The sequence below is a fragment of the Asparagus officinalis genome, chromosome 7 (genome assembly GCF_001876935.1).
Source record: "Asparagus officinalis chromosome 7, Aspof.V1, whole genome shotgun sequence".
Classification (NCBI taxonomy): Eukaryota; Viridiplantae; Streptophyta; class Magnoliopsida; order Asparagales; family Asparagaceae; genus Asparagus; species Asparagus officinalis.
In genome coordinates, this window is record NC_033800.1 from 17,454,301 (window position 1) to 17,474,802 (window position 20,502).

General features: G+C 38.8%; 1 protein-coding gene and 1 long non-coding RNA gene across 2 annotated transcripts; both read right to left on the reverse strand.

Annotated features, from left to right (window-relative positions):
* LOC109846765 lies at window positions 4,769-6,761 on the reverse strand. Its single transcript, XM_020416008.1, has 3 exons — window positions 6,711-6,761; window positions 6,387-6,563; window positions 4,769-5,750 (listed from the first exon to the last, which is right to left on the reverse strand). The coding sequence occupies exons 1-3, from the start codon at window positions 6,759-6,761 to the stop codon at window positions 5,424-5,426; spliced, it is 555 nt and encodes a 184-aa protein (XP_020271597.1). The 3' UTR covers window positions 4,769-5,423.
* LOC109847956 lies at window positions 15,735-16,282 on the reverse strand. The gene is made up of 2 exons (XR_002248663.1): window positions 15,990-16,282; window positions 15,735-15,889 (listed from the first exon to the last, which is right to left on the reverse strand). It is a non-coding gene; the product is annotated as an uncharacterized LOC109847956 (long non-coding RNA).

Consider the following 20,502-nt stretch of genomic DNA (forward strand, 5'->3'; position numbering starts at 1 on the left):
GGCGAGACTGGTTTGCATCTTTTGAGAAAGTCGACGGGGGTGTTGTTGTCATGGGAAATGATCAATCCTGTGGCGTTTGTGGGATAGGTACCATGCGGATTAGGATGCACGATGGAGTAGTTCGTGGGTTGAAGGATGTGAGATTTGTTCCTCAACTGAAGAAAAATCTTATCTCAGTTGGAGCTTTGGAGGCGAAGGGATTCAATGTGACTTTCGAAAACGCTGTAGCGAAGGTTACTAAGGGATCATTAGTGGTGATGAGGGGAGTCCTCGAAAACGCTGTAGCGAAGGTTACTAAGGGATCATTGGTGGTGATGAGGGGAGTCCGCAATCGGAATTTGTATTATCTGAAGGGAAGCACCGAGATTGGCCAGGTTGCTTCGGTTATTTCAGAAGCGGACATGAGCAGACTTTGGCACTATAGATTGGGGCACACAGGTGAAAAGTCACTGCAGGCATTGTGCAAGCAGGGGCTATTGAAGGGAGCCAAGAGTGAGAAGATTGAGTTATATGAGCACTGTGTTCTTGGCAAGAAGACGAAGGTAAAGTTCGGGACTGTCATTCATCAGACGAGGGGCATCCTAGAATACGTGCACACAGACGTTTGGGGTCCCACCAAGACTGCATCACTTGGTGGTCGACATTGGTTCGTCACGTTCGTTGATGACTATTCTAGGCGTTGTTGGGTGTACACCATGACGAAGAAGAGTAAAGTCCTAGATTTGTTTGTGGAGTGGAAGAAGAGATTGGAACTGCAGACTGGGAGAAAGATCAAGATGTTACGATCCGACAACGGTGGTGAGTATACTTCAGACCCCTTTTTGCAGCTATGTTGAGACGAGGGCATAGAGAGACACTTCACAGTTAGTCATACACCGCAGCAAAATGGGTGGCAGAGAGGTTGAATCGGTCTTTACTGGAGAAGATCCGATGCTTATTGTGGCAAAGTGGTTTAGAAAAGATCTTTTGGGCTGAGGCACTTACATATGCGAGCCACCTCATTAATAGGCTGCCTTCATCTGCGATTGAGGGGAAAACCCCTATGGAGATGTAGTCGGGAAAGCCAGCACATGACTATGACCAGCTCAAGGTATTTGGGTGTCCTGCATATTATCATGTTAGAACTGATAAATTAGAACCTCGAGCTAGGAAGGCCATATTTGTAGGATTCAAGCGTGGTGTCAAGGGATACAAGCTTTGGGATCCAGTGGATAAGAAGATTGTGCTGAGTAGGGATGTCACATTCGATGAGGCTTCTATCTTGAAGCTTCTAAGCTCTCATCAGGTGGAGAGCGACCCGACGGAGGAAATATCGCAGGTGGTGGAGATCGATGCAGCTCCACATCGTCCAGATGGTACAGTATCCATGCAGGTGCCGACTGAGGTGACACCAGGCGAGCAAGACGGTGACACGGAGGATACGAGTACAAATGTACAGGATCAGGAACCGACTGCTCAGGTTCAGGATTCTATTACGGCTAGGAGACAGAGGAGAAACATACAGATGCCAGCACGGTATGCCGACACAGTTGCGTATGCACTTCCGGTAGAGAGTATCGATGAGTTGGTGCCTACTATATTCAGAGAGGCCGAGCAGAGTTCGGAGGCTGATTCGTGGCAGGTGGCTATGCAGGAAGAGATGTAATCTCTTCATAAGAATGATACATGGGAGCTTGTTGAGCTTCCAAAGGGGCGGAAGGCAATTGGTTGCAAGTGGGTATACACGAAGAAGGAGGGCATTGAAGGCACTCCGTTGAGATTCAAGGCTAGGTTGGTTGCGAAGGGCTATGCACAAGAGGAAGGAATAGATTATAATGAGGTTTTCTCTCCGGTGGTGAAGTATTCTTCGATTCGGATTTTGCTAGCTTTGGTGGCATAGTATGGTTTGGAGTTAGATCAGTTGGATGTGAAGACGGCATTTCTTCATGGTGATCTTGATGAAGAAATATATATGACTCAGCCATTGGGATTCCGAGCTGCAGGGAAGGAAAAATTAGTTTACAAACTGAAGAAATCGCTATACGGTTTGAGGCAGTCTCCTCGACAGTGGTATAAGCGATACGATGGTTTTATGCTTGGTCATTCGTACACTCGGAGCCAGTTTGATCCTTGCGTATATTTTCACAAGTTGAAAGGAGGTGCGTACATCTATTTGTTGCTCTATATCGATGACATGTTGGTTGCCTCTATTTCCAGGTCGGCTATAGATGAATTAAAAGTTCAGCTATCAAATGAGTTTGAGATGAAAGACTTGGGTGAGGCGAAGCACATTCTAGGGATGGAGATCGGCAGAGACAAGAAGAATGGCAGAATTTGTTTGACACAGGTGGCTTATTTGAAGAAGGTTCTACAACGATTCCATGTTAGCATGGATACGAAGCCAGTTGGTGTGGAGCCCATTTGAAGCTTTCAGCTGGTCTTTCACCGAAGTCAGTTGAAGATCGAGAGTTGATGTCGAAGACTCCATATGCAAGTGCGGTTGGGAGCTTGATGTACGCGATGGTATGCACGAGACCAGATTTGTCACAGACAGTAAGCATGGTATCAAGATACATGCATGATCCAGGAGTGGGTCATTGGGACGCTGCGAAATGGATTTTGAGGTACATTCGAGGTACGCTCAATGTTGGTTTGGTTTATGAGCGGGACACTACAGGTGGGTATCTATGCATTGGCTATGTTGATTCGGATTATGCCGGGGATTTGGATAAGCGCCAGTCTACGACGGGGTATGTGTTCACTTTGACCCATGCGCCGGTGTGTTGGAGATGCACCTTACAGTCGACGGTGGCTTTGTCTACGACGGAGACAGAGTATATGGCAGTTACGAAGGCTGTGAATGAGGCTATTTGGCTTCGAGGAATTTTGGAGGAACTTGATATATCGCAGAGGTCCGTCACTATTCATTGTGATAGCATGAGTGCTATCTATTTGGTGAAGAATCAGGTTTTTCATGCGAGGACGAAGCACATTGACGTTCGTTATCACTTCGTTCGGGATGTTCTTGAAGATGGCGATGTGGAACTTGTGAAGGTTCACACGAAGGATAATCTGGCGGATATGCTCACTAAGGTGGTTCCGAGCAACAAGTTTGATCATTGTCGAAACTTGTTGTACATTCGTGATTGTTGAGGCCGTTGGCGGCCATTTGGGTGAACTACGTTCGGCTTGATTCCTTAGACAAGACGATACGTAGGCAGTCTTTCAGATACAGCCGGTTTGGATTAGTTGATTTTGATGGGGGTGAGATTCTTTGGACTCTCGTTCGGGTTCTCGACTTGTTGTGGATTGAGTTCGTACTGGACACAACAAGTGAGACATTTGATTGCTTTGGTGTCGGCTCAGTTTTGGGAAAACTTCACCGAGGTGGAGAATTGTGATCACGTGAGTTGGGGGAACGCACAAGCCACAAGCCCACGCGGACACAACCAGGCCCACCCGAATCACACCCTCACAAATATATATACGTGAGGGTTTTGTAGGTTTTTTTTTTAAGCAGCAGCAATTGAGGGAGCAAGAGGGCTTGGCTGCGGAACAAAAGCAAAAGCAGAGGAAAAAGTTTGCAGCAACAGCTGTAGAAGAAAAAAAAACACAGAATTCAAGAGGAGATTTTGTGTGTAGGCTTTTGTGCTTTTGTAGAGAGATATTGTGAAGGATCTGAGAGTTTGTTTGAGGGTTTTAGTTGTGAGTGATTGTAAACCCTAGTTGTATTCTCTCCCTCTATTAGTAGATCTCTCCCCTCCTTGCCCCGTGGACGTAGGCAATTTGCCGAACCACGTAAAATTGGTTGTACTGTTTTTGTGTGATTTGTAATAGCTTTTTAGGATCCCTCGACAGGTCAGTCCTAGAACTGATGAGAGGAAGAGCCGATATCTCACTTGGTTGAGATATCCGCTTCAGATTCTTGTCTCCTTGGTGAGACGGGAATTCTTATTGCGATCTGACTCTCTTGTTGTGCTGCCGAAGTGCTGCCGAAATTTCCGCTGCGCGCAACATTAATTTCAATAGTGTAGGGGCACAGTGCATTCTGAAGATATTGTGAGGATGCTTTGCTTTGGCTTCATTCTATAGACAAGGGTTTATAGAAACTTTACGACATAGATCGTGTCTCCAAATGATGTTGCATGGGATTCAATCTTTATCATCAATTGCAGACTTGTTATTTCACGAAAACAGTGGAAACTAAAAGCATACAAAAACTAATAATGAGTAATATAACATATTTCAAAATTGGAATGACCCGAAGTTGAAGAGACTTCAGGCTGCAGCATGGTTACCTGCCATTACTCACCAACCGAAAGTCAAGTAGTTGGGTTTTCTGGATGGACTAAACTTTGGTGATCTTTGGTATAAAGCTAGTAAGTACTCGCTGCTAGGATAACAATAGGAAGACTCATCTAATTTCAGACAGGCTAGAACTCAAAAATTTCATTCATATTGGGCCCAAAATCGGCCTCCAAATCTTCGATAATATCTTAAAAATAACTCTTCTTCTACTTGCTATTCTAAATTCGACCATCAAGCACAAAAATACAACTACATAACAGCACCGCTTTAGATGTTCATCTATACTCAGGAATAAGTTCAAACTGCAACTTCATTATGGGACTGATATATCACGAGTATGGGAAACTGCACCTGTTGGTAATTAATATGTTTCAGGAAATTTGACTTTACTGACCAACTATTAGCTTCATATTCAACAATCAATTTAAGCGCGAAGGTTTACCTCAACTAAAGAAATTTCTGGGGTAAAAAATGCATGATATCATCTTAACTAAACTATTGGATTACCATCAAAAAGTTTTGAAAAACAATAATCTGTTCGACATAGAAATTTGAGACAGAGCAAAACAGAAGCTGCAAATTCAAGCTTAAAAAGTCTTCCTCGCCTTCTTTTGAGAAAATACCTTGTTCAGTGGATTGGAAGAGACAATACAAGCTTTCAACAGATTCAAAACCTGCACTACATGGAATATAATAGAAAAGAGATTAGTTAGAAAGATTTTCATTAGATGTAATTTCAGACCAAAAAGCTTTCGAACATTAGGAAAACTTCACCCCTGCCTCTCCAAGTTTAATCTCCTTCTCAGCTTGGTTGCCGATGGGAACTTTGAGCTCTTTGATCACACCAATTCCAGAAATGAGCAACACAGGTGTGATGTCCATCTCATTAGTAACCATGAACCTAACCGACCTCTTTGCATACTCGAGCCTGGCAACTTCGGATTTATTTCATTTGTATCGACAAACTCTACATTGTGCATGCACTTCGTACCAGAGACACTGATCCCCTGACTCCAGCAAGTTTCACATCCATGAACCGTGCATGGTTTTGGTAGTTCAGCTACAATTTTCAAAATTTGGCTGTCGCAGTTAAAATGTGGGTAGAGTTTGGGAGCCAATAACATGTTCTTACACTCCTACAAGTTATCAACACAACCAACAGAGGACTGACTGTTCAGGAGCTTCACTATAGATCCTAGTGGAAAGGTAAGGAATGAGAGAAGGACGTCTACTAAATCATTCCCTGCTTCAGCGCGCACAACTTTATTTGTGATCTTATTCTCAAGGAGCTTCACACTTATAATTTTGGCTTGAGTATCTTCATTCTTGACTTCCGACATGATTTGAGCAGTCTCTAAAATCTCATTATCTTCTTTGCAGTTGTCCATTGATTCTGCCTTCCGCAAGAAAACCTCTGTAAATGGTGTCTTCGACAGCAGTAAACTCTTCAGTAAACTTAAAACCTGTACCAGTAACAACAAACAAATCAGAATGTTAAGATGCAATGTAGTTCACTGTTTGGTTGTAGCAGCAGTTAGAACTGCATGCAATTTCAATTACACCAATCCAAGTTCCAGCTATTTGGTTTGCTGCACTTGGAGCTGCAGCTAAGATATATTTTTTCCCTTTCCAGGATAGCATGTTATTCTTAGTTGTGTCCAAGGTTTACTTCAACTGCAGCAATTTGATATTTTAAAGATAAATCTATAAAAATTGCCACATTAGCACACAAAGATTTTTTTAATTGCAGTATTACTTCTCTAATACAAAAAAAAAGAACGAAATAAAAACAAAAAACAAATAGTTGAATTTTTAATGCCGGTTTGTGCAAACTGACAACAGGCATAACAAAAACAGAAGAATGCCCTTTCTGATTACATAACCTGATTTATAGTACAAGTGATGCTGCAGGAAAACTTCTTTGTGAGTGTAGAAAATGAATAAATTATAGAAAACTTTGGAACCGAAAAGGTCTTTAAGACCGATATGATTGAATGTTTTTGTCTGTAAAAGTTGCAGTTTAAATCACTCAAGATAACTCTGAGTACATATAAAATTGCCTGAAGAAGCCCGGTTTAGTTATAAGTTTGCTCCCATACCTCATTTCTACTCACATCCACAATTCTTTCCTCAAGGATATCTGCATCATTTATCCCTAGCTTCTGAAGCAAGTAAATGGCAGTCGTGACTGTAGCCGGCGCTACATGCAAGTCATCACTAATAGCATATGTCACTTCTCCTTTCAGAAACACATCGTTCTCCACATCATCTTCCTCCTAATCCCACATAAAAACTTTATCCATTGCTTTTCCACAGAGGCAGCAAGCTCCACAAATCGAACCATAAAGTGGGTTAGTCTGAGTAAAGCAATGAAGTGTTGGACACTTGTATATGTACTGGGGCTTTAAATCGCCAACATTGACCTGTAAATCTGCACACACTATTTCTGCTGCACTTTTGGGCTGGAGCAGCATCGTCTCACAAGCTTCAGTCTCCAGATACTTGGGGTTGAGATTCTCCACGCTCTCATATAATTTGTCCATGCATCCAACTGATGACTTCTTGTTGAGAAGTCTGATAATGGTCCCAATTGGCAATGTCAAGAAGCTAAAAAGAATGTCTACAAACTCGTTGTTCGATTCAGCAAACACAGCCCTTTTTTTTTCTCGTGTCTACAAGGAGCTTCAAGCGCACGGTGGATGACATGGGGCGATTTTTGAAAATACAGGCTCCTTACAGAACTAGTTCAGAATGAAAATGAAAATGTTCTGTATACAGCAAATCAGCCGAAATTACACAGTGAACTAATTACAGGATTACCAGTGATAAGTATTGGTACAGGAAAAAATATGTAGAAGAGGGTTCCAAACATATTATAAATACATAACTAAAAAAGTATGGAGCCTGGAGAGGAACCAGATTTTATGTCCTAAGCTTTACTTTGGCAAAGCCATCTGTATAAGAAGTGATCGTGTAAACTGTAAAGTAAAAGGTAGCAATCCAGTAACAACCTTTAGAGGATTGATAAGTTTCACATTGTTTTGCAAAATTTAGTTTGGCAAGGATGTCCATGCTAACAGAACTCCTGTTACAGGAAAGCAAGCTCAAAAGTATGAACCTGACATCATTTTTAGGGACCATTAAATTTCACTTAACTGTTTATCCAATCATATCTTTAACAAAAATATCCTGGTCCAAATAGACTCCGAAAAGGTTGAGTCTCCTCTATGAATGGTTAACTCAATGTAGGCATGAACATTTGTCTGTCTCACAAGGAACCTAAAGTTAGCAAAAAAATTATAATTCAAAATAATAATTTCCCTTAAAATGGTGTAGGATCCATAAGGACCACTTCACACTAGATATAGTTTATCAGCATTTTTTTATACCCAGCTTGGAATCAAACCCAAGACTGTGGAAACCATATCGGAATCTCCCAACCGTCCGTGTCACCCGCGGCAGGCTTAGTTTATCAGCAGTTTTGAGGTTAAGGGATTGTCAAGGAAGAAAACCTAGAATAAACTTAAGTACGCGGCCTATACACATCTTGAATTACATTTGATCTAGAACACAAGATAACAAGGAATGTACGAAAGTTCTTTTAGTTAGGTCCCGAACAAAAATAAACCTGCCATTTAAGTAGGAAATCACATTTTATTCATAACGTTAAGTCAATCCATATCTCTGAATTACATATGAGTTCACTTTTCTTCTATCACAAGAGAAGCTTTATTCTTCCAGTTATATTATCCTTAAAAAAACTGATATAATTGATGATACTATGATGTGCCAAGTTCCATCTCCTAGCATGAACACTATATTGTCTAATCCAAGTCAGTTTAAATTTCTAAAACAATAATCCTCAACAATTTTAATATATAAAGATTATTCAACAAACGCGATAACTGGTCTTCTAATCTATGTTACATAGACACTGGATAAGCCGTTGAAGTACATAAAAAACAACAAAGATCCTGCAAGATATTTTGTGTCTGATATAGTGTCCAACACGACTTGGAATACTACCTATTGACTTGTATTCCTGTACAAAGTATCCTCCAATAAATTTCCAATTAGCCAAATATTCTCAAAACACTAAACTTTTGACACTCAACTGAATTACTTCTGAACACTGAATTGGTGCATATCCTCATAACAAAACTTGGAAAGTTTGAAATGGATAGTGTGAAGAAATAATAACTAGTTCATATACTACATTATGAATACAAAGTGACATTTGTCTGTATAATTTATACGGACCTCATTCATAATAACTCAGTAGGAGAACCAAACTTGTTTAAGGTGACGATACCCCAGACAGATAAACATCAAGGACATTCACTACATTCAAATATTACCCCTTGTCAATATTGAGTGTTTGCTGTAGATTAGTCTCTATAACATCAAAGTATATATTGCACATGACACGTTCCCTTGAAAATTCCTCGTCTCATCGAATGTCATCAAGAAAAAAAATATTCCCTTTACATTTAGAGAATCCAAACACTCGCATAACTATCATAAACATTTGGGGGGGGGGGGGGGGGGGCGTGGGGGGGGAGTTCAAATGTTAAATCTAATAGTGACCTTTAACAAGTGAATAACATGGCGTATTCAAACTTCAAAATCCCAGTTCCGGCACTCAAATATCAACAGTAAGGGTTCAATGATTAGTACGATTACAGAAATAAAAGAAACTATCAGTGGTCAAATTCACATATCGGACGATACCAAATAAAACATCAAAGTATAAGTTTTACTTAACTGAGCCTCTTCTTTTCTAACTATTCAACGTGCAAGTTGTGTAACTATCGAATGAACTTTAACCAATTCCATGGATTTATAAGAGAAGAAATCAAGGAAACAACTTTTGCCTAATTTTTGAGATAGAAACAAAGATTTAAGCAGGTGAAAAGTTACGTTATCACAATGTCACTGAAGGTTTCAGCCATGAGGGTGACAGTATCTGCCTCAGGCGATATGAAAGGTGAGAAGGAGGATCAGAAGACCGCAAAGGCAGAGAACCGGTTTCACCGTATCTCTCTATGATCACAGCGAAATGAGCAATTGTAAATCCACACCCGCACTTGACCTGAATGAACCAGGTTTAAGCGCGGATTGAAATCAGTCTGGTACCTTATAGAGGTTTCGGCTTAAAAATGTGGAAAGGAAATGGCAAATTTGCTAAGAAATTATATAGAGATCTTTGCAAAACATGTTAATGGACAATAAATATAAGTTTCTCAATTGTATAACCTTAACTTCTAGTTCTCTTGATATTAGTTATTTTTGTATATTTGATTTTCTCTCTCTCACGTATGTCCCTTCAACGAAAGCTTAACATACAATCGTCTGAACTGTTTCCACATAAGATTTTGCCTTACAATTGCAAAATCTAAACTCCATCTCATCTGGAAGTCCAATGCTTGATGATGTTGTAGAGATCCTCGAGGAAGAATTCATTTCTCGGTTTGAGAGGGAGAAGTGAAAATAAATTGAGAGTTGAGTGTCTAGGAACGAAAGAAAGAAAGAAAGAAAGAGAATGAGGATGTAAAGGCTTTATATGGGTTTTAAAGTGGTTTACGCTAACATCGAGGGCAATTTGAACAAGTTTTTGCCATGCAGACATCACGTCAGAATCTCTCTTGGAATATCCCAGCAGAACAGTAACAGAGGGTAGTAACATAGAAAATTTGGAAACAATAGGGTACTTTTACGTTAAAAAAATTTAGGGTATATAAGTGAAAACTTAGACAAACATTGGGTCAGACAATTCCTTCTCCTCCCTAAATTGATGCCAATGCCTTATTCTAGCCCCTACTTCCTCCATCAGATGAATTTAGGCTAATTAAATCATCACTAAATTTGATTTCTTAGTCAGGATCTCTAGTAGGGAACTGAGTCTTGATCCCCTATAATCTGCGTAGCATCTTAACTCCCCATATCACTGTCACTATCCTCCTCAAAATTTGCATATGCGTTACTCCCACTTCAAAGTCATCACTATCATTATCATTGTCTACTACCCAATCCTCATCTTCAATATTCTTTTCAAGGTTGCATGGGTACAGTTACGGGTACTGGTATGGGTACAGTTACGGGACACGGTAAATTTGTAAAAGGCAGGGTACGAGGACACCGCTTTATATGTGCATGTTATGTATATTTATATGTATTAAAATTAATAATTTACATAAGATCAATATTGCTTTTTCATTTACATAAGATCAATATATAAGAAATAGATGTAAAATATAGAACATACATCCAAGAAGTGTATGAGGAGTGTTTTAAATTAAAACATGTATATAATTGAGTATACGCCCGAATAAACATATGCATATATTCAAGAAGTGTGCATTGTGCAAGAGGTTTGGGTACAGGTATGCGCTGGGTACGGGTATGGCCCTAATAGAAGTACCTAGGTAACATAGATTCTCTTCTTCAAGATCTCCAAACACATTCCCATTCTCAGAAACATTGTCATTTTTAGTCTGGGATTTATCGAATCTTTAAGTCATGCACCCACTGTCATCAACAACATTATCATCATCATCTTGCACATCAACTGTGGCAAGATGTTCACGAAGATGCTCTACATATATTTCTCTGTAAGTAACATTGTCCTCTTCCATCAGCTCAAGTGGTGAAGGTGAAATGTCTAGGACCACTATCCTTAAACCCTACCGTCCCAAAAGGATGTTTAAAATGAATATTCAGTTCACTTGTATAACCGAACTGTCTCATTAGTTTTTCCACATAATCTCAAGTTAAGTGTTATTATCAACATTAAAATTGAGTAATCCTTTCCCCGCAGTATTTTAATCTAGGACGTCTAACAAAACTACCACCATGGTGAATATTTAGGTTGATAGACATAGTGATCCCTACATTATGTACTTGGGCACTTCTATCATGAAGCCATACCCATACCTGACACTTCCTGTACCCGTAACCGTACCCAACACTACTTGGACACTCCTTAGATATATGCATACATTTATTCAGACGTGTACTCAATTATACAATACATTTATTAATTTAAAAACACTTGTCATACAATACTTGGACATATCCTACACTACATCTATTTTGGAACTTATCGGACAATGGTTGAGTTCAGTTCAGCCTTAAGAACTACAATTTCAAAGGAATGTTTGCTTATTTAGTTCATAATGATGATTACAGCTCATGCATTTCAGACGTGTGCTCAATTATACAATACATTTATTAATTTAAAACACTTGTCGTACAATACTTGGACATATATCCTACATTACATCTATTTTGGGACTTATCGGACAATGGTCAAGTTCATTTCAGCCTTAAGTTTCAAAGTCCTTATTTAGCTCATAACGATGATCACAGCTCATGCATTTCAGCCACGTCCCCATACCCTACCTTTTTCAAAAGTTGTCGTACTCGTACCTGCACCCATACCCATATCTATGCAATTTAGTATCTACATTAAAAAATGAATTATACACTCAGTCTACATTCAGTTGTGAAATCAAAAACTACATCTCAAAAATCTTTCATTGTGATTAACCAGTTAAGCCATTAGAACCTTAGTAAGAAGAATAAAAGAAGACAATCAAATAAAGAAAGAGAAAATATTCATACACCTAATATAATTAACCCACACAGAAGCAACGCCATTATTACGACATCCCAAACTAATAAACTATACAAAGATGACTCTATTAATTATAATAACATGTGAAAATCCTTAGAAAATATCATAAAATTGACAGAATTATACTAGTACTCTGGGATCAACAGAATTACACTAGTACTCTGGGATCAACATGTGAAAATCCTTAAAAACTATACAAAGATGACTCTATTGATTATAATAACATGTGAAAATCCTTAAAAAATATCATAAAATTGACAGAATTATACTAGTACTCTGGGATCAACAGAGGGTCAGCGCAACAAACAAAAGTTTGCGCACAAACCCACTACTCAAAATCGCATGAATCACATAAAAAATTGCTCGAAAACTTTCTAAAAACTAACCCATTACACAAAAGACTAAAAAAATAACCCTAGCAATCACATGCAAATCAAGTGAAGGATTTACCCTGCTTATTTCCGCTCCAAATTGAACCCAAACTTGAGGGATCGATCGATTCGTGAGCGCAGAGCCTAAGTGTTCACCATAGCGGCAGATTGAGACGATTGAAATCGTAAATTCAAGGGATGAAAAGTAAAAATAGGGTTGAATTGCATGTAAGTCCCTTACATAATCATTAATTACCAAGTAGTTCCTGAAATCTCAGTATTATTTGCTCATTAGTCCCTTAAATCTTCAATGTTCTCGTCAAATGGTCCTTCTGTTATAAATCTGTTAATTTCTCTAACTCTAGTTGGATTAACCCTTAATCTAACACTTAAATTGTCTAAGTACCCTGAGTATAATCTCTTTTTTTTATTGCTCTCTGAAAGTTGAAAACAACTCAGATTTGAGTTTAGAGAAGTATAGAAGAAAGACGTTATGGGTTTGAGTTTTAGAGTGATTGAGTTGCGAGTTTAAACCCCTTATGACATGGTAGAGAGGGGATTCTAACGATAGTGTTAATATGAGTGAAAGTATAACGGAAAATCCATATGATTCCATTACAGTTAACAGAATTTCGCCATCATTATTAATACCACTTAACAAGAAGTACATGACTGCAAGAAAATTGAAGATTTTAGGGATTACTAGGCAAATAATGAGATTTTAAGGACTATTTAGCAATTTTTGCAATTAAAGCTAAAATACACCGTTAAGCACAGTTAAAGTTTTTGAAAAGAAGTTAGGGTTTATAAGTGAAAAATTAGACAAACATTAGGGTATGTAAGTGCAATTAAGGCCAATTCTTTTGAAGTATAGTGGAATTAACAAAAAAATTTGGGTGAAAGACGCTGAAATTTATTGAAGCAACATTTAACAAGGAAACTTGAAATACATCTTGTTGGATTGAATCAAAATTTTCCCTACCCTTCTTCCTGTAAGATCATTTTTTACGGACATTTGCCTTCTATTTGGCAAACCTATTAAGTACTAACACATATTATCAATTCTTATTTTCACGAATAACTCAATCTGCTATGTTTCTTTTAATTCATTTATTGGCTTTCGCTATTTTGGTAAAATTTAGAACGACCCAACCCTTGAGTTTTGTGGACTTGGATCTTCTCCACTACAAAAAAAAAAAGTAAGAAGACAATTACTTTTAATATTAACATTTGATTATCTAGTGGGTGGTTGTAATACAATCTAAGGGGTTGTTTAGTTCAATAATGAGCAAGAATAGGATTAGAAAAATAATGTTTTTTTATGGATTCCTACCTAATCTATAAAAAAATTTAAGGACAATTATAGTTGTCATGGAATATTGTAGAATCCTTTTTTTTACCTTTCTATGTTTGTTTCGTAACATGAAATATATAATCCAACTTTATAGAAACTCTCTAATTTCCTATTCTTTAGTTTGGTTTGGAATGAGAAAATATAGAATCATTTATATATTTGGTTTTTATGAATTCTGAATAACAAAGATAAAGGGAAATGAAGTGGGTAGTGTCAGTTTTTTTACCCAATTCCACTCAAACCCATTTGATTTGGGTTTTCATAAAAATCGCCCACTTTTCCAACTTTATAGATATCGAAATCTATAAAATTCCTTTTCAAAAAAAAAATCTATAAAATTGTTATGAACCAAACTTAGGAATATGATACATTTAGAATTCTTTATTTATAATTTTGCCCCTGTCGGATTCAATTCTTATTCCTATTCTATAAAAAGAGTGAAACAAACACCCCCTAAATCTAACACTCAACCACCCTCTGTATATTGCACTCATTCCTAATTTGTGCTCAAAGAAAAAATCATAATCATCCACTAAATAGTCAACTCCTATGAAAATTCAAGTTTGGTCCGTTCTGAGGAAATCCCCCTTAGCCCTCCAAAAGTTTTGTCCAATAATCTCCAAAAAAATCTTCACTAGGTTTGTGACATCGTCAAATGATGAAAATAAAAGGTTTAAAAAAACCCATTATCCTGTTAATATTTTAAACCTAACTCTTTTTTCCAGCTTTCTTCTCATGTTCACCCAGGATGAATGACGTCTCCTCTTTATATTTTTAAAATCTTTTCTATTTTAGTTCTTTCTTTTTAGAGATTTTTTGGCTTAGAGATATTTTTGTCCACAATATTTGAGGCTCCCGGCGTTTGGGGACCCAAGCGAAAATAAAAACAATAAATAAAATAAAATAAAATAAAATGTTTCAGTTTGTGACAATTTCAAAAATTAAGAGAGGGTGTTTGTTTGTATGCAAGTGAAAGATAAAAGTGTATAATTGATTTTCTTTTATCATTTTAGGTGTTTGTTCGCGTGCAAGTTATTACAAAGGTGAAATGAAAAAAAGTTGCCAATCGATCGCGTGAAAGTGATAAAAATATGGAGATGTTTGACAATTTGAAAGTGAAACAAATTAAAGTGGCAAAAAGAGTAACTTACACCATTTCATTTCACTTTTAAACTGCCAAAGACCCCCTAACTAATATTGATAAACTTTACGAGGTTATCCAAAAATCAGCCAAACTTGAGGGGCGTTGGGGATATATGAGCATAAAGGATTTGTTCATTGAGACTTGAGAGGCTGCGTTGGTGAGTATGTAGTTGACATATTGGCATCAATGTAGTTGACATATTGGCATCAACGGGCCGGTGTGGCTATCAGAATGTGAAGGAACGTGTTTTTTATTTTTTTTATTTTTTATTTTTTTTTAAGATTTTTCTCTCATATAACACATTTGGAGTAGGGATACAATTGTGAAGAGAATGTTGAGAAGCGAGTCGACTTTGTGAGGTAACCCCTTTAAGATTAAAAATGTCACAAAACCCTCCTTAAGTTCGGCGGATTTTGAGATAGCTCCCCTGAGGTTCTAAAAACATTACTTAACCTACCTCAAGTTGGGGGTGATCCGTAAAACGCTGCAGATATTTTTAGTTCTTTCAACTAGTCGTAAGTATAGTTCACCTTTTGGAGAACTTGACCTCTGTTTCTCCAAGATTAACCACCTTCTTCAACTAAGCAATTTATGTTGCTCTGAGGTTTTTAATAAAACCAATTAAACTCAATAATCATGGAGTACTATGCACAGGAGATAATCATACAGTAACTAGAAGGACAGGTGTGGTTGTAGATATTTCTATAATATAACAGGTTTAAACTGTAAATTTATTACGGGACATGTATGACTATTTTTGTAACACAATTGACTAAGACAAAAATTACATCACTTGATGATTTCATTGAATACCATCTTAACGATCAAGAGCTTAAGTGCACAGTCCTAATCCAACCAAAGGAATTTCTGAAGAAAACATAGTAGGATATAATGCTAATTAAATCACTAGATTATCGTCAAAAGTTCTGAAAAACAATGTCATGATTGGCAGAGAACTCTAAGTCGAAGTAAAAAATATATAAATTGTTACATTCATTAGTTATATAATTAGTAGTTTAGAGTGTCCTCTCCTTAGGAGAGAATAACTGGCACAATGGATTGGAAAAGATCAGACAAGCTTTCAATATATTCAAAACCTGCATCAAAGGGATATAAGAGCAAGAAATTAGTTAGCAAGGTTTTTCTTAACAGGTAATTTTCAAACCAAAAAGCTTTAGAAGGATAGAGAAACTTCACCTCTTCTTCTCCAAGTTCAGCTTTAATTCTCAACTAAGCTGCCGAAGGGAGCTTTGAGCTTTTTGATTGCACCAATTCCAGAAATAAGCAATACTGGTGTGACAGCTATCTCATTAGTAACCATGAATTTATCTCCCCTCTTTGCATATTCCCCTCCAATTTTTGTAATCGAGTTTGGAAACTTCATATGTATTTCGTTTAATGTAACATGACGTATTTTATGTTTACACTTCGTTGTATCAGAGTGATGCAGCATCCCTGATATCCAGCAGGTTTCACATCCATGAACCTGACATTTCATTGGCAGATTCTCTTCAACTTTCAAAATCTGGTTGTCGTTGTTAAAATGTGGATAGAGTTTGGGAGCCAATGACAAGTACTTGTGAACGCGGACGTGGTGGGGCCAACCCACGTGAAGAAAACAGCGTGAAAAGATCAAAGCAACACGCGGTTTCATAGGTTTGTGGGGGCCACGAGCATTTGTGAGTGTGTTTTTCGTTTCCGCATGAAGAGATCAAAACCGAGTGGGGGCCACGAATTTAGGGAACCGCGTGGGAGGAGGCTTTCTGGCCCACCCGAAGACTTGGTTGAGCTTTATAAATACCTGGTACAGTTCTCACCTAGAGTTTGGTGCGAAGTGAGGGGGCAAAAGAATTGCAGGCGGCTGATTTGGACGCAGGGCAAGTGAAGGCAGGGGCGTGCAAAGTCGGCTGGTCTTGTTTTTTCTTTTGGTAGCGCGCAAGCAGAGGGGAAAATCAAGGCGGCTGTGTTTGGTGAAGAAAATTGCAGCGGCTTTTGTTAGGGTTTTGTGCATTCCCTTTTGAGAGAGATTTTGTGTGAGTGATCTGAGAGTTTGTGTGAGGGTTTAGATTGAGAGATTGTAAACCCTAGTTGTATCTCTCCCTCTAATAGTAGATCCCCTCTCATTTCCCCGTGGACGTAGGCAGTTTGCCGAACCACGTAAAATTAGTTTGTTTGTGTTTGTGGTCATTGTAATAGTTTTTTTAGGATCTCTCGACAAGTCAGTCCTAGAACTGATGAGAGGAAGAGCCGTTATCTCACTTTGTTGAGATATTCGCTTTAGATTCTTATTTTCTTGGTGAGATAAAAATTCTTATTGTGATCTTTCTCTCTTATTGTGCACCAGAAACTCTGCCGAAATTTCCGTTGCGCACATCAAGTGGTATCAGAGTTTGGGCTACACAAAGCAAGATGAATCAAATGGCATGTGGTATGATTAGGTCTTGTTTGACTCAAGATCTAAAATATGATATGATGAATGAGACTTCTGCGAAGAAGATTTGGAAGATTCTCGAAAGCAAGTATCTGACAAAGAGTGTTGAGAACCGCTTGCTTTTGAAGAGGAGACTTTATCGTTTCCAGTTGAAGAAGAGAACCTCAATTAGTGATCACATGAACATCTACACAAAGCTTCTTGCGGATTTGGCGAATGTGGATGTAATAATTAAAGATGAGGACAAGGCGTTTCTATTGTTGAGTTACTTACCTGACGAGGAATATGAGACATTCGTTCTTACTCTGATTAATGAGAAGACATCTCTTTCGTATAGTGAAGTGACTGCTATACTTGTGAATTATCAGCTTCGAAAGAAGGATAAGGAGGCTTCAGTTGAGTCGGTAGCAGAGGCGTTGGCCGCAAGAGGAAAGGGTCCAAACCGAAAGAATTGGAAGTCACAGTCTAGAGTAGGCATTCTACAATTAGAAAAGATCAGTGTGTTTGGTGCAAGGAGACTGGTCATTAGAAGAAAGATTGTTCAAAGCTCGACAAATGGATGAATAATAAGCAGAAGGGAAAAGGGAAGCAACCATCATCAGAAGCAAATATCGTTATGTCGGATGGTAATATTTCTAATACTTCTATTTATTTGCTTTCTATTAGTCCTACAGATAGCTATTTGGAGGAATCTGAATGGATATTGGATAGTGGTGCGACCTATCATGTGTGCCCTAGAAGGGAATGGTTCTCCAGTTTTGAGAAGCTGGATAGTAGTATGGTGTACATGGCTGATAACCGTGCATGGCAGATCCTTGAGATAGGAAGAATTCGTATCAAGATGTTTGATGGGACTGTTAGGGAGTTATATGATGTGAGATATATTCCTTCCTAGAGAAAGAACTTGATCTCAATTAGAGCTTTGGTTGGAAAGTGTCTGAATGTTCAAATTGAGGACATGGTTCTCAAGATTGTGGAAGACTCTCAGATTATGATGAAGGGCGTCATGAGGAATAATCTGTATTACTTGACTGGAGGTATAGTGGCAGGTGGAGAAGTGGTGACTTCTATTGATTCGACTAGACTATAACTTAGGGCTTGGTCATTCCAGTATTGATTCCTCGCATAAATTGAAAGATGGTGTGAAGACCTGCAGTTTGAAGTCCAGTGAACATGTTGATGTGAGCAAGAAGACCAAGGTGAAGTTTGGCACCTCTATTCATCATGCTAAGGGTCGTTCTGGAGGTGTTCACGTGGATGTTTGGGGGCCTTCCAAGGAAGCATCATTGGGAGGTAATAGGTGTTTGGTTTTCTTTGTTGGTGGTTGTTCTAGGCGTGTTTGGGTTACAACCAAATCCCCATTGAAAAAAATCCTAGTAGTCTCTAACAGTTTGAAGAAGTGTGAGATTGGCAAAAAGGTGAATGTTCTTCATTCTGGTTTTGATGGGAGGTATAAGATGGACATGTTTCTGTATTGGAGCCGAGCTCACGGCATTTCGAGACACTTCGTTAGAAAGGAAATCTTAGGAAAACTAGATAGGGTGGCAAAATTGGAGAACCGTACCTTACTGGAGGAGGATCGGTGTTTGTTGTCAAGCAATGGTTTGTAGAAGAGTTTCTGGACTGAGGCTTCAAAATATTTGGGCCACCCTATTAAAGAGTTGTCAAATGCTGTGATTGGATGTAAAACTTCATTGAATATTTGGTCTGATAGTGTCACTTCGGTTGAGGCTTCGATGAGGGAGCTAATTGACTCTCAGCAGGTGGAGAGTTTTGGAAAGACCTTAGATGTATCACAGCGGGTGGAGAGTGATGCTACTCCATATTGGGTGAAGATTACTCCAGATCATACTGTATCATTTGGGACTCTAGCTGAGGTGACACAGCTTCAGGATTAATTGGTTTTGGATGCAGATAATGAGTTGGTTTTTGATTCGAGTACAGCTGATAGATACAGTTTGGATATGGCCATTGATTCACCTCAGATGGAGGTGTTTGAGGTCATTAGAGGTGCTATCAGCCGTAGAGTTGACGAAATTGGAGAAGAGTTGCGAACTCTTCTATTAGATTGAGGTCGTTCGCGGCTATTTGGGTGAACTACGTGAAGGCTTGATACCTTGGGCAAGAGGATACGTAGGCAGTCAGTTTTGATGTAACCGATTTGGTGAGTAGATACCGACGTTTGGAGAGTGTTCGTATTCTCATTTGGGTCTCGACTTGTTGTGGATTGATCGAGTCCATTGTTGTGAATTGTTTTACTTCGTACTGGACGTAACAAGTGAGGCATTTGATTTGGTTGGTGTCGGCTCAGTTTTGAAAAAACTTCGCTGAGGTGGAGAATTGTGAACGCGAACGTGGTGGAGCCAACCCACGTGAAGAAAACAACATGAAAAGATCAAAGCAACATGCGGTTTCATAGGTTTGTGGGGGCCACGAGCATTTGTGAGTGCGTTTTTCGTTTTTGCATGAAGAGATCAAAACCGAGTGGGGGCCACGAATTTAGGAAACCGCGTGGGAGGAGGCTTTCTGGCCCACCCGAAGACTTGGTTGAGCTTTATAAATACCTGGTACAGTTCTCACCTAGGGTTTGGTGCGAAGTGAGGGGGCAAAAGAATTGCAGGCGGCTGATTTGGAAGCAGTGCAAGTGAAGACAGGGGCGTGCAAAGTCGGCTGATCTTTTTTTTTCTTTTGGCAGCGCGCAGGCAGAGGGTAAAATCGATGCTTGGCGGCTGTGTTTGGTGAAGAAAATTGCAGTGACTTTTGTTAGGGTTTTGTGCATTCCCTTTTGAGAGAGATTTTGTGTGAGAGATCTAAGAGTTTGTGTGAGGGTTTAGATTGAGAGATTATAAACTCTAGTTGTATCTCTCCCTCTAATAGTAGATCTCCCCATCCTTGTCCCGTGGACGTAGGCAGTTTACCGAACCATGTAAAATTGGTTTGTTTGTGTTTGTGGCTATTGTAATAGTTTTTTAGGATCTCTCGACAAGTCAGTCCTAGAACTGATGAGAGGAAGAGCCGATATCTCACTTTGTTGAGATATTCGCTTCAGATTCTTGTTTCCTTGGTGAGACGGGAATTCTTATTGCGGTCTTTCTCTCTTATTATGCATCAGTAACTCTGTCGAAATTTCCGCTGCGCACAATAATACTTGCGCTCCTCGGATTTGACGAAATCACCAATAACATCCAAAAGGTCAACACTGTTGTACAAGTTGTCGACACAAGCGTGAGAGGATTGATGGTTGAGGAGGTTGACTATGGATCCGAGTGGAAAGGTAAG